The 25,139-nt window shown below is 54.2% G+C and overlaps 2 protein-coding genes across 6 annotated transcripts; both read left to right on the top strand.

Moving 5' to 3' along the window:
* Positions 1-2,061: 2,061 nt before the first annotated feature.
* Positions 2,062-7,850, top strand: DUSP11 (dual specificity phosphatase 11). The gene is made up of 9 exons (XM_014279182.3): positions 2,062-2,150; positions 2,603-2,678; positions 3,580-3,711; positions 4,311-4,434; positions 4,967-5,027; positions 5,343-5,389; positions 5,861-5,936; positions 6,223-6,351; positions 7,473-7,850. Exons 1-9 carry the CDS (start codon positions 2,116-2,118, stop codon positions 7,729-7,731), a joined length of 939 nt encoding a protein of 312 aa, XP_014134657.2. The 5' UTR covers positions 2,062-2,115; the 3' UTR covers positions 7,732-7,850.
* A 590-nt stretch (positions 7,851-8,440) lies between these two features.
* On the top strand, positions 8,441-23,633 carry STAMBP (STAM binding protein). Of its 5 annotated transcripts, none has more exons than XM_055696126.1 (11): positions 8,461-8,583; positions 10,217-10,289; positions 10,497-10,737; positions 15,612-15,687; positions 16,319-16,414; positions 17,122-17,497; positions 19,593-19,717; positions 20,664-20,801; positions 21,988-22,100; positions 22,556-22,655; positions 23,076-23,633. In XM_055696126.1, exons 3-11 carry the CDS (start codon positions 10,523-10,525, stop codon positions 23,130-23,132), a joined length of 1,296 nt encoding a protein of 431 aa, XP_055552101.1. In that variant the 5' UTR covers positions 8,461-8,583; positions 10,217-10,289; positions 10,497-10,522; the 3' UTR covers positions 23,133-23,633. The 5 variants fall into 5 exon arrangements, with proteins under 5 accessions (XP_055552098.1, XP_055552101.1, XP_055552100.1 ...); XM_055696125.1 differs by having other exon boundaries at positions 10,217-10,299; XM_055696123.1 differs by lacking the exon at positions 10,217-10,289 and having other exon boundaries at positions 8,441-8,583.
* Positions 23,634-25,139: the final 1,506 nt, after the last annotated feature.

Here is a 25,139-nt window from a genome sequence, read left to right as displayed (position 1 = left end):
GCTGCTTGCCAGCCAAGTGTGAGCTGAGTTTTCCAGGCTCAGTGATCCCGGCCTCACACCCCGAGGGGGCTGCGGCTCCTTCCCAGGGCTAGATCCTGCTTGCCGGCATGGGCCAAGCGCTAATTACAGGCTTGGCTGGGAACAAAGGAGGTTCAACCTGATTTCCCCGGTGCGGGGGGAGCAGCCCCCATGTGCCCAGACGGCCGCGGGGCACCCTGAGAGCTGGGCCCCCTGCTCGGCTGGGCGAGTCGAGCCGGCCTTTCCCCACCGCCTCCGTCCTTCCAGCGTCGATGCTAATCCCTGCGGTTCTCCTCCCTCTGGAAAAGGGGCTTTTCTCCCAGCTGGAGATGCTGGCAGTGTTATTCCAGGCTGGGCACAGGGTGCTGCTCCCCACCACCCTCCTGGGAGTGGGATGCCACGGACTGGAAAATCCTGCCCTGGCTCGGCTGAGTCCCCATCCCGGGACAAAACTCCCCGGGCCAGGAAAGCGCGGAGGCTGAAGGGCAATTACATGCCCAGAACATATATATGTATATGTACGTGCATGTGGTGAAGCCACTCGCACTGGTACTGGGGCGGTGACTGCGGTGCCAGTGACGATTTCCTGTCCCCGTACTGGTTTTCCATCCCTGCACTGGTTTTCCAACCCCATCCTGGTTTTCCACCCACATCCTGGTTTTCCATCCACACCCTGCTTTTCCATCTGCATCCTGCTTTTCCATCCTCGTCTTGCTTTTCCATATCCATCCTGGTTTTCCATCCCCATCCTGGTTTTCCATCCCCGCACTGGTTTTCCATCCCCATCTAGGTTTCCCCATGCTGCTTTTCCATCCCCATACTAGTTTTCCCTCCCCCTTCTGGTTTTCCATCCCCGCACTGGTTTTCCATCCCTATCCTGATTTTCCATCCCCATGCTGGTTTCCTATGCCAACAATTTCCCATCACAAAAATGATAATTTTTTTATGGGGAGGTGACTTTTGCATCCGAGGGGAAGCAGTGGGGCCAGCATCGGTGACCGCATGCCGCTGCCGCGTATGCTGCCCCTTCCAGCCGCAGCGGTGGGGATGAGGTGGTCCCGGGGGGCACTGGGGCTGTTTTTGTCCTCCCCCGTTCTGCCCTAAGGGGCAACTGCTGCTGCCAACCGTGGTGTGACCATCCCAGTACTCTGTGGCCGTGACTGGGAGTCCACGGGGTGGCCCTTAAGGGGGGTCCCCAGTGGTACTTGTGGGGTGGGGGATGCTGGTACTGGGGGTGGTGGTACTGGGGATGGGGGAGTGATGCCAGTACCAGGGATGCTGGTACCAGCACGGGGTGGGGCTGCTGGTACTGGTGGTACTGGTACCAAGCCAGGTGTGCTGGTATCAGTGCTGGTGCAGGGAGTGCCTGCCAGTCCTGGGGCTGTGATGGTGGTGCTGGGCTGAACCAGTGTGCTGGTGCTAGTGCAGTAATGCTGGTGCTGGGGAAGTGATGGTGGTACTGGGGCAGTGATGCTGATACTGGGTTAGTGATGCTGGTACTGGGGCAGTGGTGCTGGTACTGGGGTGGTGATGGCAGTGCTGAAGCGGTGCTGGTGGTACTGGGGTGGTGATGGAGGTGCTGGGGCAGTGATGGTTGTACTGGGTCAGTGATGCTGGTGCTGGGGCACTGATGTTGGTACTGGGCAGGTGATGCCAGTACTGGGGTGGTGATGCTGGTTCTGGGGAAATGATGGCAATGCTGGGGCAGTGCTGGTGGTACTGGGGTGGTGATGCTGGGACTGGGGTGGTGCTGGTGGTACTGGGGCAGTGATGCCGGTGCTGGGGCGGTGCTGGTGGTACTGGTGGTACTGGGGCAGTGATGCCGGTGCTGGGGTGGTGCTGGTGGTACTGGTGGTACTGGGGAAGTGCTGGTGGTACTGGGGTGGTGATGGCAGTGCAGGGGCGGTACTGGTGGTACTGGGGCAGTGATGCCGGTGACGCCACGGGCGGTTGCGGGGGTGTTGTACCCGCTTTCGCCGCTGGGCGGCGCCACAGCTCCACGCGACGCCGGAAGGGGCGTGGCCTCGGTGTGGGGCGCACAGGAGGCGGAAGCGGAAGTGACGTTTCAGGGGCCAGGTTGGGGCTGGCATTGCCGTCATGGTGGGTGGAGGGGGCTCCCTCGTACCGGAGCGGTGAGTGCGGCTCTCCCGGCTTCTCCCTACGCAACTCCGCGGCTTCCCCCCGGCCAGGGGCCTCCCCGGGGCCGCCCCGTGCGGCCGGGTGCTGCCGGGGCGCGGCCGATCGCGTGGCACGGACCGCGGGCCCCGGGCAGCCGTAGCTCAGAGTTCGGGGGGGCGTCGCGGCATGAGGGAGTGAGGGTCCCCGGGCCTGGGCTTTTCAGGGTTTGTGGGCCAGGGGGAGTGCTCAAAGTCTGGGGGGTGTTACAGCATAAGGGGGTAAGGGTCCCCAGGTCAGGAGGTGTTGAGGGTCCCAGGGCTGGGGGAACCCTCAAAGTTTGGGGGCTGTTGTGGCACGGGGAGGTAAGAATCCCCGGATCTGGGGGTGTTGAGGGTCCCAGGGCCAGGGGGAGTGCAGGGCCCAACCCGGGCTCAACTGTTTAATGCCTCCGTGCTGCACGGTGTAGGTGGACCGAGTACATCCCGCTGGGCAGGAGGATGCCGGGCACCCGCTTCATTGCCTTCAAGGTCCCCCTGAAGAAGGTAAGCACCCGCTGACCCGGCCTGTTTGGGGCGGACGGTGGCTGTGGGAAAGGATCACGTTGCGGAGAATCAGTGAGTGAATTTCCTCAAAAAAGTGAGGAAGCGTGTCAGTAGGTTATTTTGTTGTTTATTTTTGGTTAGTGGCTTATAAGCCAGGGCAGAGAGAAGCACAGCAGAGTCATTGCTGTTTGGCTAGGCAGAGCCTGTGGTGGGACTGCGGTGGTGTTTGTGCTGTGAGGGTGACCAGGGAGCGCTTTTGGAGGTTGTTGGCAGCTTTCGGGGTGCTGGCAGCACTGCCCAGGCACCCACCGGTGCTGCCACATGCCCAGAGGCCGTGCATCTCCATGAATGCGGTGCTAAGAGTTGAGTTTCGGGAGCAGAGGCTGCAAGGGGTCAGCATGTGGCACCGCTGCCTGCCCAGCTGTGCCTGGAGGACCCTGCTGCTGTGTGCAGGGGTGAGCTCCGTTCTGGAGCAGTTTGCGTGCTGCAGTTACACCTAAAACAAACCCCGGGTCATGTCTGGGGGGGTTGTGGAGCTTGCTACAGGGAGCAGTGCTCTTGGTTCATCTCTGTTTTAGCTGAAGGCCTATTTTATAATTTTCACCGAAGGAAAACTTCAGTTTCTGGTGTGTTTGTCACACTGCACTGTTCTGCCATAGTATAAAGTCTTCACTCACTCCTGGAAATCCACAGCTGAGCAGACCCAAAGTAGTGAGGGTCTAGACATGTTCTGATTTGGCTCGGTGTAACTTGTGTGTCTGTGTGCATCTGCCTTTCCTCATTGCCCCTGTCCTCCTCTTCAAAGGGATGATCTTTGGGAAGTTCTGAAGCATAAACCCCTTCCCATCGGTCCCAATGCACCTGAGTTTAATGCCTGCTTATAAACATTATTTCCTCTCAGAGCTTTGATCGGAACCTTCATCCAGAGGAAAGATTTTCGCCTCGTGACCTCATTAAGAAAATCAAAGAACAGAAGGAAGAACTGGGCCTGATCATTGACCTGACATACACAACTCGCTACTATGGGCCGGAGGTCAGTCCTGGTCTTACTGTTGGGGAAGTGAAGCTCTGTGTAAGCCTTGATGTTGCTGATAAAGTGGCAGATGTTTCTTGCAAGAAGATAACTTTAAAGAGCGTGAGGCACTCAGATCCTCTGGCAAGGGGATAAGGTAAAGCCTTGCAGGCCCATCGGGATGGGGTTTTCACCCTTGATCAAGTACAAGCCTGAGGTCTTCAACCCTCATTGTGAAGATCCTCTTTGTACCAACCAGCACAAGTTTTGGGCTATCTTAAAACTGGTTTCTATAGGCTGTCCTGAGTGAAGAGCTGATAACAACCAGCTGTGGCTTGTGGTATCGAATGCGTGGATAATTGCTTGGAGAGGTGTTCCAGCCTCCATGTGCTTCATCCCCCCCAGGGAGGAAAGAGCAAAGGCACAAGAAATAAAAATGCAAACATGTTGCTCTGGAATATTGGTAGTATGTCAAGGGAGTGAAGCAGAAGTTCTCTTACCTAAAATTATGTTGATGCTCTTCTGGGCTTAGTTGTAAAGTTTGGCTTCGTATGGCTTGTGGTTCTTGAATTGATAAGGATCCTTGTGCTTTTTCTGGAAATTGACTGATTGTCTTGTAGGAGCTCCCAGCCACACTCTGCTACTCCAAGATCTTTACAATGGGACACGAAATACCGAACAGGCACACCATTTTTCAATTCAATTGCGTGGTAAAAAAGTTCTTGAGAGACAACAAAGACAACGGTAAGTGTGGATTTCCCTTACGTTACTGTTGTTGAGAAGGGCACTGCAAACCTGGAGGTCAGCGATGTTTTAATAAGCAGCATTAATTTCTTTTCCTTCTCTTGGCATGTGAATGACAAGGCAATAAGATTGGTTTGTTATGGTAATGGAATTTACGCTGGCTTGGCTGATAATTTTGGTAGTGATTCAAGCTTTAATTGAGTTTTATCTCTAGACTGGCTGTAAATACTGATCGCTTCTTGGTAGTAGTGTAAGCAGCAAGTTGTTAGTGCTCGGGATAGCTTTGTGTGGAACTCTTCGATATATCTTCCCTGCAGCGAGCTGTGTGACTGTACAGATGAGCTCACAGAAATTTAAATGAGTTAATGAGCTGAATTGGTGGTGCTAATTAGACAGAAATACAGTGATGTTGTTGTGTGGTCATTTCTGTTTACGCTGGTGTCCCTGTTGGAGGGCGAATGCAGATGGGCTTGTTGGGGTGGGATTTTGGAGAAGGAGCACTTTGATATAACCTGGTGGTTCTGTGTTACAGATAAACTCATCGGAGTTCATTGCACGCACGGCTTGAACAGAACTGGCTACCTGGTTTGCAGGTGAGCTGTCCTTAAATGGTGTTAAATGGTGGCATGGCTGGCTGCTTCTTGCTCCAGGAGGAAATAGCATTGCCCCAGTAAAACACGAGTCAAGTGATCTGCATCATCCTGGATTTGAAGCTTTGAGGAGGTTGTAGTTAGGGGTTACTTCTTTATCCACGTTTCAGCAGACCGAATGCTGATACTCCATTCTGGCGTGTAAATAGAAGCTGTAAAAACTTCCCGGTTAAAACTCTTTGGTTTTGAATCATCGCTAACCTGTCAATGTTGCCGTAGCCAGCTGTGTAATTAGCAATTTCTTGCTCATCTGTTCAGGTACTTGATTGATGTTGAAGGTATGGAGCCGAATACTGCAATAGAGTGTACGTATGTGTACGTTCTTCTTTGGATGCAGAATGTTTGTCATGGCCTTGTGGTTTTCAGATGGTCAAAAGGTTTGGGCTGGCTCTGGGGGCGGGGTAACTGTGTTTTAGCAATGCGTGTGTGTTTTCCTGTCATGTGGAATGGGAGCTGGAGGAAGGGAAGTGCTGGGGGTTCCTCGAGGTGATTGGAAGGAAGGAATTAAGTTTCGTGGAGCTAAGCAGGGCTGTGTGAACATGGGGGACACTGTGAGCGCAGGTCGGATGGTGCCACGCTGCAGCTCTGCCTGCGTGTCCGCCTTGACACGGGCTGTCGTGTGAAGGGTGGTACGCTGCGCGGGGTCACCCTGCGTGACCTGAGTGTGGAAGTCTGGGTTGAAGGGGTTAAAACCCTTCTAAAGGGTTTAAGCCCTCTGCAGCCCTGGAGGTGACTTGTACAGGGCAATGTTATGACTCAGCCCTGTCTCTCTCCAGTGTTCAACAGAGCTCGGGGGCATCCTATAGAGAGAACCAACTATATCCAAGATCTTCGGAAGAGAGCTGTAAAAAAGTAAGTCTTTTTGTGTGCGTTAGTCCCTGTGCCCAGGGAGAGCTGCTGTCAAGCAGCAAGTGTTAAAAGTGACTAGTTCCTAGGAAGGGAGGTGGAATGGGCCAGTGGGCATGGAGGAAGGTGGGCAGTTAGGAGACCTGGGTTTAAAGAGAGCAGCAGGCCTGCTGCCCTTCCTTTTTTGGGGGAACAGTGATGCAAAGGGGCGGTTTTAAGTGTAAAAGAGCTGTTGTGATTGCGCAGTGAATGGTTTGTGGACACATTCAAAGCATACGGAATTCTTTTTAAGGAACTGTGGACTACAGAATTTGGGCTCAGGCCCCTTCAGAGAAAAAGCCGGCACTATACCAAACACCAAAAAGCAGATGGCTAAACATCACCCACATCATTCGAACCAAGCTGCCTTAGCAGTGCCCAGGTAGGTGTTTGCTTTTTGCCTCTGTGCGTGCCGTACAGCTGAGCAGGTGCAACGGAACGAGCTGCTTTATCATTTTTAAGAAACTTAAACTTGGATTTTTACAAGCTGCCCCTCACACAAGAGCGCCTGTTGCCTTCCTATCTTTGTGGTGGGGAAAACAACCTCGCTGAAACTTGTCTAGAGCCTACATATCACTGAATCACGGAATGGTTGAGCTTGGAAGGGACCTCTGGAGACCATCTGGCTCAGCCCCCTCTGAAAACAGATCCTTCTAGAGCAGGTGACACGGCGGCATGTCCAGGCGGGTGGGAGTGTCTCCAGAGAAGGAGACTCCTGCCTGTGGCCCCTTGTCTTGTTGCTGGGCATCACTGAAAAGAGCCTGGCTCTCTCCTCTTGACGCTCACCCTTAAGATATTTGGAGACATTGATAAGATCCTCTTGCAGTCTTCTCTTCTCCAGGCTGAGCAGGCTCAGCTCGCTCAGCCGTTCCTCCTCAGGGAGGCGTTGAAGTGTTCCTTGTGTCTACAGCAGCAAAGCTCTTTGCCTCCAGATAACGTACATTGCCTGTAGATGCAGAATCACATAACTGACAAGTTCCCAAAGGGGCTAAAATGTTCTCAAGCTGAGAGATTTCACAGGTTGTGAATCAGGTGCCTGAGAGTGAAGCGATACCTCTCTGTTCTAGGCTTCTCCCATCTCAGCCGGGGGTGGCGGGGGGGGGGGGGGGGGGGGGCAGTGAATGCAGGTAAAGAGCTTCCTCGTACTGTGGGGCACTTGTCCTATGTGGGAGCTGACCTCTGGCAGCTGCTGTGGGGCAGCTCCAGAAACCATCTGGGGAGCAGACAAGTGGGAGCTTCTCGCAGAGCAGTGGCTTGTTCAGCCCCGCTCTTCAGGGGCATACAGAACGTTCCTGGCTGAAACTTCCCTTACGGTAAGAAATTGGCACATAGGAAATAAGCTGCTAGCTGGGCGGTTTCCTGGGTGTCGCATCATTGAGGCTGAAGCAGAAGGGTGAAGCCGGAGGGGCCGAGGGGATTCGCAGCCAGCCCTTCCAGGCTCCGCGTACGGAGAGACTGAACGTGGCCACAACTCCTGCTACTGACTTCCAAATTTTCTTCCAGAAACTCCAGCAGCACCAAGAAGAAACGTAGGCGAGGCGCCAAGGGGCAGGCAGCGCACCAGGAGCTGGCGCACGGGGTGATGGAGCAAAGGTGGCCGTATGGTTTGGCAGCGAGGAACTGTTGGGTTTCACCACCTGCTAACGAGTGGCACAATGGACTCTGCTTTCCCACCCAGAGCCCCCACTTCTGCCCGGCCCAGGAAACACAAGCTTCCAGGAAACGCCGGCGCCGGCGTAGGAAGCCCGTTGTGACAGCGTAGGGAATGTTGTACAAAAGTTTGGCCAGGGCCACCGCGTCCTCGCGCTGGAGGAGCTCCGCAATGGCTCTCTCACCGCTTTGCTGTATCAGGAACTGCAAATGCAGGTGTTCTTAACTTAACATGGCTCTATTTTTTGTTTATTATTATTCTTTTTTTCTTTCCCCCATCCCCCTTCTTGGTATTTTTACCAATCTCAGAGATTTTTTTTTTTAATCGGAAGTTGTACTGGGGTCATAGCTCTGCTCCGCGAGGGATGCAGAGGACAAATATGGACCCAAACAGAGCTGGAATAATCCTAAAGAAGCATCCTCAGGAGCATCCCTTACACCTTCAACACCAAAGGGCTTTTCCTTGATTTCCTCACCACAAACCCAGAAACAAGATTTGGCCTGAAACTAGATGATTTGATTGATTTTTTATTTTATATTTTTTTCTTTTCACCCACTTCGGCCAAGTAAAGGTCCGCGGTGCTCGAGGGCCGGCTGCAGAGCAGTTCTTTTCCCCTGGGCGGGCGCAGCCGAGCAGGGGGGGTTGGGCAGTGGGCTCCGGCCTCACGGCGGCACCGTTTTGGGGTGAGAACGGGTGGGTTTGGGGGCGGACAGGGCGCTGCGCCGCCGGGAGGGCGCTGCCGCTTTAAGGGTGAGGGCCGGCTCTGACGTCACGGACCCAGCCTTCCGCTAAAGGACCGGAAGGGGCGGCTCGGACGGGCGGAAGTGGGTGGTGTCGGTGGTGGCGTGCCCGGATGTTGCGGCGGGTCCTGATTGGTTGCTGAAATCGAGGTGGGGCGGTGCTATCGGCGTTTTGGCAACAACCCGGAAGCGCTGAGGGCAGCTGGCGGCCTCCGGGCGGCAGGTCAGCACCGGGCCCGCGGTCAGGGCCGGCGGGGCCTGGGGGGGGAAGGCGGCTTGGGGGGACCGGGGGGGATCCCCCTCCTCTCCTGGGGGGCCGGGCCTGGCGGCTCCGGTGGAGGGGGTGGCCTCGTATCGGCTTTTCGTTCGCGGGGCTCCGGTCAGGGGGGCTTTGGCCGTGGGTGTTTTTTCCCTTAGGAAGGGGGACCCGGCTTGGCCCCCCCCCCCCCCCCCCCCTTCTGTGTTCTGGGGGGCTGGAGGACCGTGGGGGCTTTGGCTGGGCGACCCTCTATTCGTATTTTGATTTTTTGGGGGGGGCTGTTGGGTTATTTTCGGAAAGGGAAGGAAGGGGGAGGCTGTTCGGGCAGGGACAGGCAGACCTGGGGGGCTCCTCTGCTCTCCCTTGCAGGGGAGGGGCTGTGGGAGTTCTGGAGGGCTCTAATTTGGGGTGGGGTGTCTTCGACTGTCTTGCTGTGGGAATTGACTGGGGGAGGGGCTGTAGTCTGGGGTCTTGCAGCTCAGGGAGCGGGGATGTTTTGGGCACTTTGTGTTGAGGAATGCTGTGGAAAGTAGAGGAAGCTCTGGGCTGGGGGCACTGGGAGTTACAGTGTGTGGGTGCTGTCTGTTCTCTCTGGGGGGAGAAGGACTGTGGAACTTGGGGGGAGGGAGCTTTGGTTTGGGGAGGTGACTGAGCTCTGGCTTGAGGGAGCAACTGACCCCCCACCCCGGTAGAAGCACTGGTGAGGAGGAGAAGCTGAAGCCCACTGAGCTGTGGCTGTCACACCCTGTGAGTGAGCACTTTGGCACAGCAGCCTCTTGCAGGACAGAATCCCGCAGTCCTTAGTTAGGGTGAGAGGCCTGTGGAGGCCCCTTCGGGATGCGGGCTGGGACACATGGGCCTGCCTGCCTTAAAAAGGGGCTTCTGCTCCCGAGTAGCCCCAAAAGGCAACTCCTCAGGTGGTGCTTAGCTCAGCTCAGGACCTTTCCCCTGTTTAGGAAGGAGCTGTGGGAAGTTGTGGGGTTGCACATGTGGCAGTCGCGTTGCTGGAAGGCTTGCAAGGTGCTCTGGATTCAGCGTTGTGATTTCATAGGGCATTTAACCCTTACACTGGTCCAGGTGACTTTTCCAGGGGGAAAATGACTTTTTTGGTGTAGGGGGAAGAGCATTGTGGAGGGTTTCTGGGCTTGCAGCCCTCAGACAGTCTCAGTGCTTCCTCCACTTCAAATTTATCAACTTGTGTGACAGGGCTGTGGGTGAGAAGGGGTTTGTCGGGACCAAGCGGGAGGCAGATGCACGGATCAGGTCGAGGTGCATTCCTGGGGTGACGGGTGTGCCTCCCGCAGCGCAGGGGAGAAACGGGTTGCGACTGTGCCTGGGCCAGAGCAATTTGGGATTGAGCTTGTTGGGTAAGGACAGCTCTGCTGAGCGGCAGTGGCTGGAAGGATGGCCTTCAGCTCTGTCCTTGTCTCACCGCTGTGTAAGCGAAACAGTGAACACTGCAGTGTCGAAACCTCACATAAAGCTGCTTCTGCTCGAGCCTGAATGAAATTCTTTAGCCATCTCACCCCGGATGAGTGACCAGCACTAGTTTTGTTCTGTGGAGAGAAAACTGAAAAGGAATCGTTGCTTTGGGTAGGATTTGGATGGATCAAACTCCAGCTTGAAATCATTTGCCAAGGACTGATCTTGAATTTGTGGCTGCCTTCCAGGTTGGTAAAGGTAAATAGCCAAACGCTGTGCCCAAAAAGAGCTGGGCTTCTCCCAGATTCCTCCCTCAGGACCTAGCTTGGCTCGTGTATTAAACACTTTTCTGCTGAGGCAGGGTGATCCTATCAAGGAAAGACAGTCCTCAGGAAGCTGGATGAGTTATCTGGTTTATGCTGGTTTTGATACACTTGATTTTCCTCTCACTACAGAGTTCGTCAGCCTTGTAGCAGCTTTGATGTGTGTTGTTATGCCTGACCACGCCGACGTCAGCCTCCCACCGGAGGAGCGAGTACGAAGACTGATCCAGGTGGGAAGTGCCGTGGAAGTGAATGAGGACATCCCACCACGACGCTACTACCGCTCCGGTGTGGAAATCCTCCGCATGGCGACCGTTTACTCGGAGGAAGGCAATATCGAGCATGCCTTTATTTTGTACAACAAATATATCACGTAAGAGCAGCGTTGCTTCGTTTGCAAGTCACCTGTGTCAATACAAGGGGTTGTGGGTTTGGTGCTGCATGTTTTGAGCGTGTCTAAACACTGGAGTCTTGCTGAGCTGGAAGAACTGGGTTCTATCCAGAGCTCTGCTCCTTTTGAATTTCGTTTCCCACAGAGGTGAGGATGCAGCTGCTTAGACTGAACAGATGTTGTAAAGGTGTTGAGGTACAAACCCGCAAACGCCGCTCACTTCTTTGCAGGAGGTTTGTAAAAGTTCCCTTTGAAGCCAGGCTGAATTTGTATTTCTCTGCCCCTGTGCTAGTGGAGACTCCTGTCAGCAGGAGGGAGGTTTCCTCCCTGGATGTCAAAGCTTCCTGGTGTTTTATCACTGCAGAGTGGTTAGATTGGCCTCGATTGTCGCTAGGTTGGCCGTAACATCGTATGAACTGGCAAGGACCTGTGGTCAAGGATCTCAGTATTTGGTATCTACCTGGAAAGGATCTAGGCTGGTTGGCGGCTTCTCTAATAAACCAGCTTCGGAGGAAAAGCCTGCTTTACACTTAAGTTACTCCAGCCTTTTACAGCAGGTAGTGAGGTCCTCCTGTGGGTACAGGGACCAGCTGTAGTTTTAGTTTTACACCTTGGAAAGAATCTAATCTGCTTCCCCCCGGCACAAACACACACACATACACCCGAGCCCTTCTCGGGAGGGACGTGGGGAAGAGTTCTGGGTCCAAAGAACCTGATTCTGCTCAGCCGGTGAGTTCCTTGAGTACTGAGGACCCTTCTAGAAAGCCCCAGATTGTATATAAGCCCAGCCAACTCCCTGTTTGGTGTTTCAGCTGCTGCGTCTCCAGCTGTAGCATCTACATTCCATGTAGACAAGTGCAGGGCTGCATATTCTTGCTGTCACCTCTGCAGCTGCCCAGAAATGAGCCATCTTGGGTCTGAAACCCCAGTGGAGCGTACACTGTGGTGGTGTGGTGTCAGGTCTGGATTGTGTCTGAGCAGCCCAGAGTACGAGCGGAGTAAACAAGTGCCTCTCTGTCAGCCGTGCCCGTTGGTGTTTAATGGGCTGAAAACTGTGATTCTCAGAAAATATCCCCGTGGCACAGTGTGTCCCGTTCCTGTAGGCTTTTTGGCTAAGAGCCTGGCCCTCCCACATTCACTCAGTGCCACTCTGGTATGGTCTGTGCCGTGCCCACGCTACCTGTTTATCCAGAATGTGGTTGGCATCTCCGTGGGCACTTTCTCTCCCTGCCCCCGTGTGCAGGGTTCCTGCCCCTTAAATCCAACACATTTTTCTCTGGTTAGCTTTTCTTCCTGCCTTGCACTTCCTGAGCTTTTATGGGCATCATAGAGAGCGCCCTGGGCGGCTGCACAGGGAGCTGGGAAGTGTAAAACCCTTGGGAAGGTTTCCAGGCTGGTTACGTAGCCAGGGCTGAAGGAGAAACTCTTTAACTAAACAAATGAACGAAAAGTGCCTTTGTTATAGCAGTGATAGGTGCTGGCGTGTTTTCTCTTCAGCAGCTTTCAGATGCTCGTGGCTTTTACGTTACCCTGGCTGCTGGCTGCCAGGTAGGTGGAAAAACTTTCCCTTGGCGCTATTTCTCCAGTGTGGACGAATACGAGCTGTTGCCCAGGATTGTCCAAAGAGATGAACTCAATGTCACAGTCATTCCTTTAAACGAAGGTGTGAAGCTGTAGCTCAAGCAGGAGGCTTGGTGTAGGGTTTTCTACGTGTCCTTCCCCAAGGGGCATGATCCAGAAGGCAAGAGCGAGGCACTGGTAATGAGAGGCTCTCGTGGGACGTGTTCTGCTCTCCTGTTTCTAGAAAGGGGATCGGAATTCTTCACCTGGTGCTTCAGCCCACGCCTGCAGCCAGCGCTGTGGCCGTCCTTTCTCAGAGCCCGGCTGCGTGGCCTTAGTGCAGGCGCTTCCCACATGGGGCTGCACCTCTGGGAAGGAGAGAACTCCAGCCCCGGAGGCACATGAGAGGCTCTTTGCTCGGTGCGTTTGGTGGGAGCGACCGCATCGTCCTTGGGAGCGAGAAGCTGGATTTCTCTTTATTTCCCGATACAGCGCTCCCCAGGGCTGATCTTAAGGCCTGAATTACGGGGTGAGGTCTGTGTTGTGGTGCCTGATTTGGGGAGCCATCGGGTTTGAGACAATCTTGTCTAGACATGGGGTAATCTCCAGATGGATCTGCACTCAGATTCCCATTGAGGCAGCCAGTTCCCCGTTTGGCCTCTGGCCACCTGCTCAGTCTCGCACAGGTCATTTTGCTGCACAGCACCTCTCACAGCGCCACCGGGCTGGACTTACAACGCACTTCTCTTGTCACCTTGTGAGGCATCTGCTTGTTTGTCTTCTTGAACAGCTGCTTCTGCTTTGATGCGAGCAGATGTTTTCCCTGAATCGACATCAGGCACGCTAGGTTTGATTTTTGCTAGGGCCAAATAAGAAAAGAAAAAAAGAATTTTCTGTGGTGTTTGGGCTCCTGGTTTGCCTGCGTGGCTGCGAGCTGCTAAGATTGGCTCCAGGGGTTTGTGTGGGGTGTTCCAAGGGACTCGAGAGATGCTGGCTTGGCGTGCGTGCCGTAGCAGTGCTTAAAAATAGCCTGTGATGTGGCTGCTGGGTGCCAGACAGCTGCTGCTCATAGTGGACTTGGGAACAGGCAGAGGTTTTGAACAAGCCCAAAAACTCCTGGCGATCGGAGCGGCAGGTTTCAGTCTTGCCAAGCCTCAGCTGGGCTGTCGATAGGAAACGTGAACCATTCCTGCCCTTCCTCTGCCTCCAGCCCCAGCCTGCCGCTGCCTGGTCTTGCCCCAGGGTTTCCTCTGGCTGTCTGAGTCCTCCTCTCATCCTGCTGCCCACTTTTTCCCCCCCTTCCTAACTTGTGGAAACCCAGCTGTCTCTGCTGCTTTTTCCATCCTCCCTAGGCCAGCATCTGCTCTTAATCCTTCTTAATTAATCCCTTCCATTTTAATCTGCTAGTTATTGGCAATGATCACAGCCTTGTTTTGTCTCCTCGACACAGTGACCTACTTCGCAAGCACCAGCCGGGAGCGGGGACCTTGCTGGGCGTTTCGGATGGAGCAACGGCTTCTCCGTGGCTCCAGGCTGTGACGTGGTTATGCTGATCCTGTGGTCTCTGGCGAGAGCATCCTCACGCTTTCCGTGGAAACCAGGAGCATTCAGTGTTGCAAAAAGTCCTCCTTTTTCCCAGAGGACTGAGGTTTTGAAGCAGCTGGCTTTATTTACTGCGCACACACAGGCTTCTCAGCATGAAGAGTGCTCTCACTCTGTCTCCCCTGCGTCTTGCCCGCTTGGCTCTGCTTGGTTTGTTTGCGCTGCTCCCTGGGGCACATTCTAGTCCTCGCTACCCTTATTCCTTGTGCCTGGGCCCGAGGCTGCTCTCTAAAGCAGCTCCTTCGGATGCTGAAGCGGTGTATCAAGGCAGGCAGGGGGGTTGCATTGTGCCCACAGGCTTTGTGGAAGCTCGGAGCAAGCACAGCTCCGCTTGCAGGAGACAAGGACCCAGCTAAGCTCGCCAGGAGCTCACCCTGAGCATGCAGTCGTCTGATGCGCCACTGGGGACTTGTCCAGAGCTAATTCGGGGATGCCTCAAGCCTGGAGAGCCTCATAACGCTGAGCCAGAGTGAATTGCCCAATATTTGTAGGCTTTGTTCCTTGTTCTAGTGCTTGCAGTACTCTTTCTCTGCATCTTCACTGCTGTGTCCTTCAGAGCTCCTTGGAAGGCGGGGGAACAGTTATCCTGTTCGTAGAGAAGCCAAAGATTAACCCGCTCGTCATCGTGGTGGGAGCGGGATGATGTTGAGCTCATTCTTGATGTTCCTCCCAGAAATCTGCCCAGAAATAGATCCCTGCTGCCTGAAATATTGCCCTGACCTTCCAGGATGGTCGGGCCACAGAGCTGAAAGGCTCCAGATGCCGCAGCTGGGGATGTTGTGAACTTGCTTTTAGCTTACCTGCAAGTTTTCCCTTTTCAAAGTCTGAGTTAATTTCCCCACCTCTTGCACAAACTCTTCCTCCGTACAGAAGGACAGTGTGAGCACTGAGTCAGCCAAGTCCTTGAGCTTCTGTGTAATCCCCTGGGATGCTCGCAGAGGCGTAGGCAGGTGCCCAAGGACCTTCCTGAATCGCTACCAGTGTCCTTGGTGGTTTAGACTGGCTTATTAATGGTTCTGTTCAAAACAAATGTATTTATCCCTGAGGATCACCTCCAAAGTCCAGGTGGAAGAAAAAAAACCTCCTGAGTGAGGTGCTCCCCTGGGACTGAACAAGATCTCCTGTGTGCCATGAGGAGCTCAGAAAGCTGTTATATGATGATTTCCTGCAGAAAGGCAGATGACTATCCTGATTGCGGGCAGCATAGGGCCCGGGGAGGTGGCGGAGCAAGGGGACGGTGCTGGAGGGAAATGAGCTGTACCCCCAAAATGCTGCTTATTGTTTTGTGTTTGTCCCTTTCTGCTGTGATTCCGAAATCGCCACTCAGCAGGCGGCTGGTAACAGCATGGACAAGGATCTGGAGTTCTGTGGGCAAAGCAGAAAACTCTGCAGTGAGCTTTGCTTTGGACAAGTGTAATTTTAAAGGCAGGATAGAAGGGAAACCAACCTTGAATTATATTTCTGTGGAAGGGGGGGGTAAGGCAGCGGTTTTACTGACGTGGTCTAGCTGGCTTTCCTGCTGGAATTGCAAATCTCTGTTTTGAAAGCTGAAGTTTCCTTGAAGGGAATGCTTTTTGCTGGTTACCTTTTGCTTTTAGAAGTAGTCTAGGATTGCGGAGGCTCTGCAGTGCATAGACTTTTTCTGCCTCAAGCTAATGTTCCCCTTTAACGTAGCTTCTCTCCTGTGTTTACAGGCTCTTCATTGAGAAGCTGCCACAGCACCGTGATTACAAAACTGCCGTCATACCCGAAAAGAGGGAGACAGTGAAAGTAAGTAGGAACGTCACCAAGTCCCTAATGGCTGTGGTCGGAAATGCTTTGGGGTCATCACCCTGGAGGTTTTTCATGGCTCTGGACTGAGTGATCCACACAAATGCTGAGAAGCCTTGGCTTGGCCAGGCAGCCCTGACCCCTTGGGTTTGGGTTCTTCTTACCCTGTTGTACTTGTGCTGGGCTGGCTGTGATTGTCCAGTTTACGTTCTGCTGAGCACTGGGGTGTCCTTTCTTTCCTGTTAAACTCCCTGCTTGTTAAAGACCACTTCGCTTTGCCATGCGTGGGGGCTGGATGCTCACTGCAGTGGCTCTCGAGGGATTTGCCAGGGGATCCTTGGAAATTGCTCACAACCACGAGGAGCTACCACTCCTCTGCTCAACAATGAGCAGAAGCGAAGGACGACGTTGCGTAAGCTCTTGCTCGGTGTTGTTGAGGGTGCTGTCCGTGCCACCCAGCTACACCGCGCCTGGCTGCAGCCTGTCCACCCGTGGTGCTGGAGCTGCTCAGCTCTTTCTGCCTCGTGAACGAGTAGATGGTTTATCACCTCTGGGTGCTAGACGTCCATTGAGTCTTGTTTCTCTTGCCTTGGGGCTATCACACTCCTACAACCGTGTTTCCTCCCTCCAGAAACTGAAAGAAGTAGCCTTCCCCAGAGCTGAAGAGCTCAAGGAGGAGCTGTTAAAGAGGTACGCCAAGGACTATGCTAAGTACAAGGAGCAGAAGGTGAGTGAGAGGAGACTGGAGGCCTGTGCTCCCCAGAAGGAGCCTCCCTCAGCCGCAAAGGGTTTGGAAGAGGGCAGGTCTCCAGGGCTCCCTGGGTGCTCGGAAATGCCATGCGTGGGTAGCGCCGGCTTGCAGGGTGCCACCTTGTCACCTGAGCACAGGGCTGTCCCCATCACCGATGCCGTTATGGAGGTGAATCTGTCATGGGTGTCCCTGCATCTCTCTTTGTTGAGCATCCTGGAGGCAGTCTGAGCCGGGGCTGTGGTTGGCTTGGTTGTTTTCTCTTTGTCCCAACATGAGGTCTGGGTCTTATGATCCAGAAAACTCAGCAGGCGGCTGGTAACAGCACGGACAAGGATCTGGAGTTCCGTGGGCAAAGCAGAAAACTCTGCAGTGAGCTTTGCTTTGGACAAGTGTAATTTTAAAGGCAGGATAGAAGGGAAACCAACCTTGAATTATATTTCTGTGGAAGGGGGGGGGGGGGGTAAGGCAGCGGTTTTACTGACATGGTCTAGCTGGCTTTCCTGCTGGAATTGCAGATCTGTTTTGAAAGCTGAAGTTTCCTTGAAGGGAATGCTTTTTGCTGGTTACCTTTTGCTTTTAGAAGTAGTCTAGGATTGCGGGGGCTCTGCAGTGCATAGACTTTTTCTGCCTCAAGCTAATGTTCCCCTGTTTGCTGGTGTCCCTTGGTGTATTTCTCCTTGTAGAAGGCGGAGGAAGAGGAATTTGCACGCAATTTGGCTTTGCAGCAGCAGCTAGAAGAGGAGAGGAATCGGGTAGCCCTGATGAAGCAGCAGCAGGCAGAGCAAGAGCAGTTTCATGCCTTTGAGGAGATGATTCGACGACAGGAGCTGGAGAAGGAACGTCTAAAGATAGTGCAGGAATTTGGAAAGCCAGAGCAGAGTCCCGAGTCTCTGGATGGACCCCTCATCCCTGGCGTGGAAAAGCCTCCGACTGATTTAATCCCAAAGGTTCCCGTCTCTCCAGTTCACCCTGCAAGTCCATCAGCGGGGACTGTCTCATCCAAACCTCCTGTTGTGGACAGATCTTTGAAACCCAATGCTCTGGGGAACACGGAAACCAGTTAGTACCTCCCAGTGCACCCTTCTCCCTTGCTGGGACTGAGCCAAACACTGCTGAGGAGCTGATTGCTCTGGGAGGCTCTTGGAAGTATCTGGTCATGGTTCCGGCCCTTCCAGGGGTGTGACCTTCCAGGTCACTGGATGTTCTCCCTGTTGGCCAGTAATGGTTTGCAGGGCTTCTTTTTCTCTCCCCCCCCCAACCAAATTCTTCTTTTTCTCTCCCCCCCCAAACAAATTCTTCTTTTTCTCTCCCCCCGCCCCGACCAAATTCTTCTTTTTCTAACCCCCCTCCCTGCCCCAACCAAATTCTTCTTTTTCTCTCCCCCCCCCAAACAAATTCTTCTTTTTCTCTCCCCCCGCCCCGACCAAATTCTTCTTTTTCTAACCCCCCTCCCTGCCCCAACCAAATTCTTCTTTTTCTCTCCCCCCCCAAACAAATTCTTCTTTTTCTCTCCCCCCGCCCCGACCAAATTCTTCTTTTTCTAACCCCCCTCCCTGCCCCAACCAAATTCTTCTTTTTCTCTCCCCCCCCAAACAAATTCTTCTTTTTCTCTCCCCCCGCCCCGACCAAATTCTTCTTTTTCTAACCCCCCTCCCTGCCCCAACCAAATTCTTCTTTTTCTCTCCCCCCCCCAAACAAATTCTTCTTTTTCTCTCCCCCCGCCCCGACCAAATTCTTCTTTTTCTAACCCCCCTCCCTGCCCCAACCAAATTCTTCTTTTTCTCTCCCCCCCCAAACAAATTCTTCTTTTTCTCTCCCCCCGCCCCGACCAAATTCTTCTTTTTCTAACCCCCCTCCCTGCCCCAACCAAATTCTTCTTTTTCTCTCCCCCCCCCAAACAAATTCTTCTTTTTCTCTCCCCCCGCCCCGACCAAATTCTTCTTTTTCTAACCCCCCTCCCTGCCCCAACCAAATTCTTCTTTTTCTCTCCCCCCCCCAAACAAATTCTTCTTTTTCTCTCCCCCCGCCCCGACCAAATTCTTCTTTTTCTAACCCCCCTCCCTGCCCCAACCAAATTCTTCTTTTTCTCTCCCCCCCCAAACAAATTCTTCTTTTTCTCTCCCCCCGCCCCGACCAAATTCTTCTTTTTCTAACCCCCCTCCCTGCCCCAACCAAATTCTTCTTTTTCTCTCCCCCCCCAAACAAATTCTTCTTTTTCTCTCCCCCCGCCCCGACCAAATTCTTCTTTTTCTAACCCCCCTCCCTGCCCCCACCAAATTCTTCTTTTTCTCTCCCCCCCCAAACAAATTCTTCTTTTTCTCTCCCCCTGCCCCGACCAAATTCTTCTTTTTCTAACCCCCCTCCCTGCCCCGACCAAATTCTTCTTTTTCTCTCCCCCCGCCCCGACCAAATTCTTCTTTTTCTCTCCCCCCGCCCCGACCAAATTCTTCTTTTTCTCTCCCCCCCCAACCAAATTCTTCTTTTTCTCTCCCCTCGCCCCGACCAAATTCTTCTTTTTCTAACCCCCCTCCCTGCCCCCACCAAATTCTTCTTTTTCTAAACCCCCACCCCCGCCCCGACCAAATTCTTCTTTTTCTAAACCCCCCCCCCCGCCCCGACCAAATTCTTCTTTTTCTAAACCCCCACCCCCGCCCCGACCAAATTCTTCTTTTTCTAAACCCCGCCCCCTGCCCCGACCAAATTCTTCTTTTTCTAAACCCCCCCCCCCCTGCCCCGACCAAATTCTTCTTTTTCTAAACGCCCCCCCCCGCCCCGACCAAATGATTCTCCTCCAAAATGCTGATTCAGACATTTCCCAATGACTGTTTTTTGACCAGTGATACATCTTAATTCAAATGTGGTTTTTTTTTGGGGGGGGAGGGGTGGTGGTGTTCATTTTTCTTCACAAAAACTCAGGTTTGACACAACACTAAAGGTTTCTTTCTCTCTATGTGTCTCTTTGCCCGTTTGGAACGAGGTAGTGGCTGTCCTTTATGAAGTGTCACTGTGACTTCATTTATCTGTCGCTGTCACTGCCGTTGTAAGGGAGCACTGAACATTTCCAGGCTGAAACGTTTCAGTCTAGTCCCTTCAGGTACCGTTTCTCCGACATCCCCAACTGTCATCACTCGTTGTGCTCCCGTTGTCCCCACAGATGCGAGTATGGATGTCCTCCGCCAGGTCATCGTCCCGAGGGAACTCTGCCAGAAATTCCTCCAGCTGGCTGATGCCAACACGGTCCGGGGTGTGGAGACGTGCGGGATCCTCTGCGGTACCCTGGTAAGGTGATAACCGGGATTAAGACCCCGGGAGCAGCGCGGAGGCGCGGTAACTTTGAAAACAGCTGGAGGACCCTGGGTTTTGCCACGGAAGGCTGTAGTGCAGTTTCACTGATGGCTGAGCTTTCCTGTGGGTGTTAGGGACGATCTGCCCCTCCTTTTCCTCCCTTTTTTAGGATTTCCTCACGCTGAGGTGTCAGGCACCGTGTCCCCACGGGTGTTCAGCTTCCCCTCGCTCCTGTTGATGGCTCTGCTGGGTACCTGCCTCCAGGACCCCCCACGCTGCCGGTGACAGGCGGCCCCGGGGACGTGTCCTTTTGGTACCAGCAGGACTGAGGTGTCCCAGCTATGAGCTAGGACCCTCGCCAAGCCAAGGCTGTGCAAACACCGACTGGAGACAGTTAGTTCTCCCGCAAACAGGTTGCGTGCCCAGGTTTCTATTGGCAGCTCCAGCCTGTCTCCCCTGTGCTGCCCGGGGCTGCTTTGCTTGCAGGAGTTCGCTTTGAAATGAAATGGTTTGCTGTAGCAACTTTCTGCAATCCAGCTGCTCCCAGACACTTGATGATGATTTAATTATGAAGCATCATCTCCTAGTGAGTGGAGAGATTTGCTTCGGTGGGTGGTCAGGACTTCTCTGAGCTCTTGTGGGTTGCTCTGCACATCAGGGGAAACGAAATCAAGCTGTGGGTCATGCTCAGCCTCGGAAAATCCCGTGACGCCTTGGTCAGTAACTTACCCTTCCCATTTCAGTGACTGGTAAATGGACAGTACATCCATGGGATTGTTTCCAGACCTGCTGTTCCCTGGGCTGAGCCCCCGAGTGATGAATGCACAAACACTGCTTTCCCAAAGCTTGGGAAATTACCTTTGCACCAGTGGGCAGCAGCAGCGTTTCTTGCTCTGGGGGGGTGTCAGGTGGGTAACAGCCTCCCCGTGCTGCCTTGCAGATGAGGAACGAATTCACGATAACCCACGTCATCGTTCCCAAGCAGTACGGAGGCCCCGATTATTGCAACACGGAGAACGAAGAGGAGCTCTTCGTCATCCAGGATCAGCACGGCCTTGTTACGCTAGGCTGGATCCACGTGAGTCCCTCGTTCCTGTCGCGCTTCCCAGCTGGTCTTTCAGCCAGGAGGGAAGGGGGTGCGTGGAGCAGGGCTGGTGGAGGAGGATTTACCAGGGGGGGTGGCGTGGAGCGGGCAGCATCCTCCACTGGGGCTTCTCCCCCTCCGCTGCTGGGGCTTCTCCATCGGATCGGTGCAGTCTCAGTCCCTACTTGCGCTGCGGGAGAAATCTAGGCTCGCTTTTAAATTTGGTCCCTCCTTAAAACATCGGGCCCTTTGAAACTGGGGTTTGGGGCATGGAGCTGATGTTTCATCCAGCTGAAAGCTGACTGCAGAGGCACCGTCGGGGCATCCCGAGCTCCTGCTGGCAGCGCAGAGCCTCTCTCGTGGTGCAGCCTTGTAGTAGCGCTACTTTTCACAGACAACTCTGTGCGGCTCTGCCGTAGGATGTGCCAGTTCCAGATTCCTCCGCTGGCTTCAGTGCTGCCCTGCTTGCCTGTCCCCACGGAGCCTTTGGCAGTCGGATCGGTGCCAAGCAAAATGTTTGGTGCTGCTGAGTAATCTCTCGAAAGCAGCAGCTGCCTCACAGGCTCTGACAAATAAAAGCCTGCTGCGTGTGCCTGATGTGTGCGGGGTGTCTGCTTTTGGTGTTAACCCTTCGGTGACAGCCCTGCGACATTCGGGGACCCTCAGGGGTTCCTTTGACCTTCCTGCTGGCCTTGACAACAAAAACGTAACAAGGAAAAGGACAAAGACCTTTCAGCAAGAGTTAGGCGGTGAAATCTTAGCTGTTAGCTGGAGATGGGGAAGGTGGTGGCTGGCTGTGGTCGTCCAACCCTCGGCTGTCTTGGTGGAATGGGATGTTGGACATATGGAGACGTGGAAAGTGCCTCGGTGGTATGTTGCTCCAGGAGTAGCTGTGTGAAGTGCCCTGCAGGGAGACGCGCATGAAAGCATGGATGGTGTTTTGCCTTGAAGTATGACTTCACCTGGGATACGGCCAGAAATTTAGAGCTCCTCCTGTACTTTCTCCAACTGAAAAAGAGGAGCAGATGTTTTGGGATGATCCAAACCCATTTGCAGTGTGCAAGCATGTCCTCTGTGCCACCGGCGGAGCTGTGTCTTCCCTGTTGCAACCTTCTCTTGGTAGACGTGGTCCCTTTTGGACCGGTTTTCCAACCGACTTTCTCTTTTCCCTGCGTTTCAGACTCACCCCACGCAGACAGCCTTCCTCTCCAGCGTCGACCTGCACACACACTGCTCCTACCAGATGATGTTGCCGGAGTCCATTGCTATTGTGTGTTCTCCAAAATACCAGGAGTAAGTATGGACGCGGGGTAAGGAATGCCATCCCCTCTGCCTCTCTAGCCTCTGCAGAAGGGATCCAGGGGCTCGGAAGGGATCCAGGGGCTCGGAAGGGATCCAAGGGCTGTTTGCCACGACCTCTCCTCTATCGGATTCCTGGTGTGGGAATAAATAACATGACAAGTCACATAAAGCTTTACCAAAAGAGGCTGGAAGAGCGTCTGTGGTTCGACAGCTCTTCCCAACTGGTTTGGGGGGTCGTGACCAGGCGATGGGTGCCCACCTGTGAAAGGAGACCAGCCTGTGGCTGCAGGGCTGGGGGGAGGAGTGTCACGGGCAGAGCTGTGTCCCGCAGCGTGCATCTCTGCTCTCGGGGGGAGCAGACTCAGGCACGCTCCTTGAGACCCAGGAGGAGGTGCTTCTATTTGCAGAGGCTTGTGCTACACAGAGTTTGTGTTTATTTGCTCTAGGACGGGGTTTTTCAAGCTGACGGAGCACGGCCTGGAGGAGATCTCTTCCTGCCGACAGAAAGGATTCCACCCACACTCCAAAGACCCCCCTCTCTTCACTGTAAGTCACCCCAGGAGGCAGCAGGGGCTGTGGGACTGTGGGTTGGCGTGTTGGACACTTGAATTTATATCTGGGGGGGGTGGTCCTGGGCTGTGGCCCAGGACAGGAGGGTCAGCATGGCAGGGGCTTGTCTCTTCCTAGGATTGAGGGGTTAAAGCTTTTGAACTTGTTAGCGGGTTGGGGGTGCGTGCACAGCACTTCTCTGCAGAAACAGGTCAAGGCAGCAGCGAGGGCTTGTGTTTGAGAGGGAGGTTTGTATTTGTGTCCTGCCGTGGTCTCCGAGGCACCGCGCAGGGCGCTGGTCCGAGAGGGCTGTTGTGTGAAGGGCGCTGGGTGCAGTCGTGTCAGGAGGTGGAGGAGACTCACCTGAGCTGTGGGAACATCTGGATAATCCCTGTCCCCTCTTCCCCTCTCTTCCAGACCTGCAATCACGTGTCCGTTGTCGAGAGAGACGTAGTCCTGATGGATCTCCGATAGGCCTCTTGCCTTAACTGTTTACAGAAAACCATCTACCTTCCACCTAGGCCTAAGGAATTCTATATATTATTTTTTTTCCCCTCCTGTAGCAGACGATTTCTACCGTGTGGTGATCCTTTCCCTTCCTCCCCCAATAACCACGGTGAAATCGGTACCCTGACCTCAGTGGGAGCACATGAAACCTCAGTGCCCAGCATCGGGCTGACAAAGTGGTGCTGAGGTTCCAGGCGCGGAGGAAAAAAGCTAACTGGAGTTTCAAAGACAGAAGTTAACACTGAAGCAATTGTTTAATACTCTAATCTATGGCTTGAACAGCTTTGGGGGGTGGGGGTGGGAGTGTTCCCTGTGATTTGCTGCAACTTTGAGGTGTGGAAACCTCTTCAAGTGCTTTCCAAAGTGGGACTTGCCCAAATTAACCCGTGATTTGTTTCGCCGCTCGCTCTGGGTTGCGGTGGTCTCAGTGCAGCTGGCTGGAGTAGATAAATCTTTGCTGTAGTTTAAGATTGCGCCCTCCCAGCCCCTGTCACCTCACACAAGAGTTTATCACCGCTGAGCCGGAGCAAATCCTGCTTGCTGGTGCTCAGCGCTTTGCCCGGTGAGGCAAAAAAGGGGCTCAGGCTCCTTGGGGAGCCCCTATTTCAGCATTCTGGGGGAGAAGGTACCTGGCTGCAGCAGCGCTTTGCACAAGCTGCGTCGTTCCAGCGGCGTGAGGGGCGTCTGGCAGCTTTATCCCGGGTGTGAGATTCACTCTGGACCTTGTGCCGCCCGGCGAGGGCTTGGCTTCAGCTTGTTGCTGGTGTCACCCTGGAGGAGGCTTTTGGTCCCCTGGCCACAGTGCTGTCACCTGAAGGCTCTACTTCGCCTCTCGGGAGACGGGACTCCAGCAGCTTTTGCCGCTTCGATCCTCAAACGCCACCGTGCCCGATGGCCTCGGCGCTTCTCAGAGCAGCGCGATGTCTGTCCTGGCTGAGAACAAGCACCCCGTGATGTCACGTTTGGCTGGGGACCCCCTCCGAATTACTGCTGGGGGACCACCCCGCGGCCGTTTTCCTTCCCCGCACTCCGCGCTGCATCTCCACCCTCGCTTCTGCCGCCGTGGGGAGGGGAGCAGCGGTGCTGGAAGGTGGAAGCATCTGGGCTCCAAGGGCTGAGCGTGATGCGCAGCGTCTCCACGTCCTCGGGCAGGATGATGACCATCAGCACGTGGCTGCGCGGGGAGGGGGGAGATGGCTGGAGCTGCCTTCCCACCTCTGGCGTGCACGCAGACCTGTTCTCTGTGTCATGTCCTTGTCCTTGGATGTACAAAAATCTGTGGTGTACAGTTTAAGGCAGATGGTTGCGTGATCTTGGCTGGGTTTCTTTTGCTGCTTGGGGTTTGTTTTTTTTTTTTCAAGCTAGATCAGGGGGTTGGAGGGCTCTGGTGAGGTTGAGAGCAGGGAAGGAATCTGTTTATGTAGGGGTTGTGTTTATTTGTGACGGCTACCGCCCTGCCTCCTGCGTGACAAACTGCTGCCACCATCGTTTTTGCGCTCAGTTTTGGAACCCAGCTACCCCCCGCCCCACCCCCCGCCCCCGGCAGTGGGAAGGAAGCAAGTGGACTTCAGGGGCAGCTGTAGAAACTAATTTTCAGACCTGATTTATTTAAACCGTGCTCCAGGGTGGGTTTTGCAGCCTGGGGGTAGGGATGCTCATCCCACAGCCCCGTGCAGGATGGAGCCATCTGCTCTTCACCCTGACGCCCCCCCCCCCCCCCACTGCGGGGACGAGAGCCGGGCAAGCCCGTCTTGCAAAGCGGCAATTCCTTCAAACGGACGGCGAATATTTATCTCCACTCCCCATCCCTGAAGGTCTCAGGGCTGAGCTGACCCCAGCATCGAGCAGAGAGCACCAGCCAGGGCGAGGAGCTGGTGGCAAATCACAACTTTGTGTGTAAGTTTGTCCCAGTGACCGATAAAACCCTCGTGGAGAATTTTTGAAATACTGCGCAGCCGGCTGCGAGGGCTGCGT

This window comes from Falco cherrug, chromosome 18, assembly GCF_023634085.1.
Source record: "Falco cherrug isolate bFalChe1 chromosome 18, bFalChe1.pri, whole genome shotgun sequence".
In the NCBI taxonomy this organism is placed as follows: domain Eukaryota; kingdom Metazoa; phylum Chordata; class Aves; order Falconiformes; family Falconidae; genus Falco; species Falco cherrug.
The sequence above is the reverse complement of the archived record's forward strand: the minus strand, read 5'-3'. Positions and strand labels throughout refer to the sequence as shown.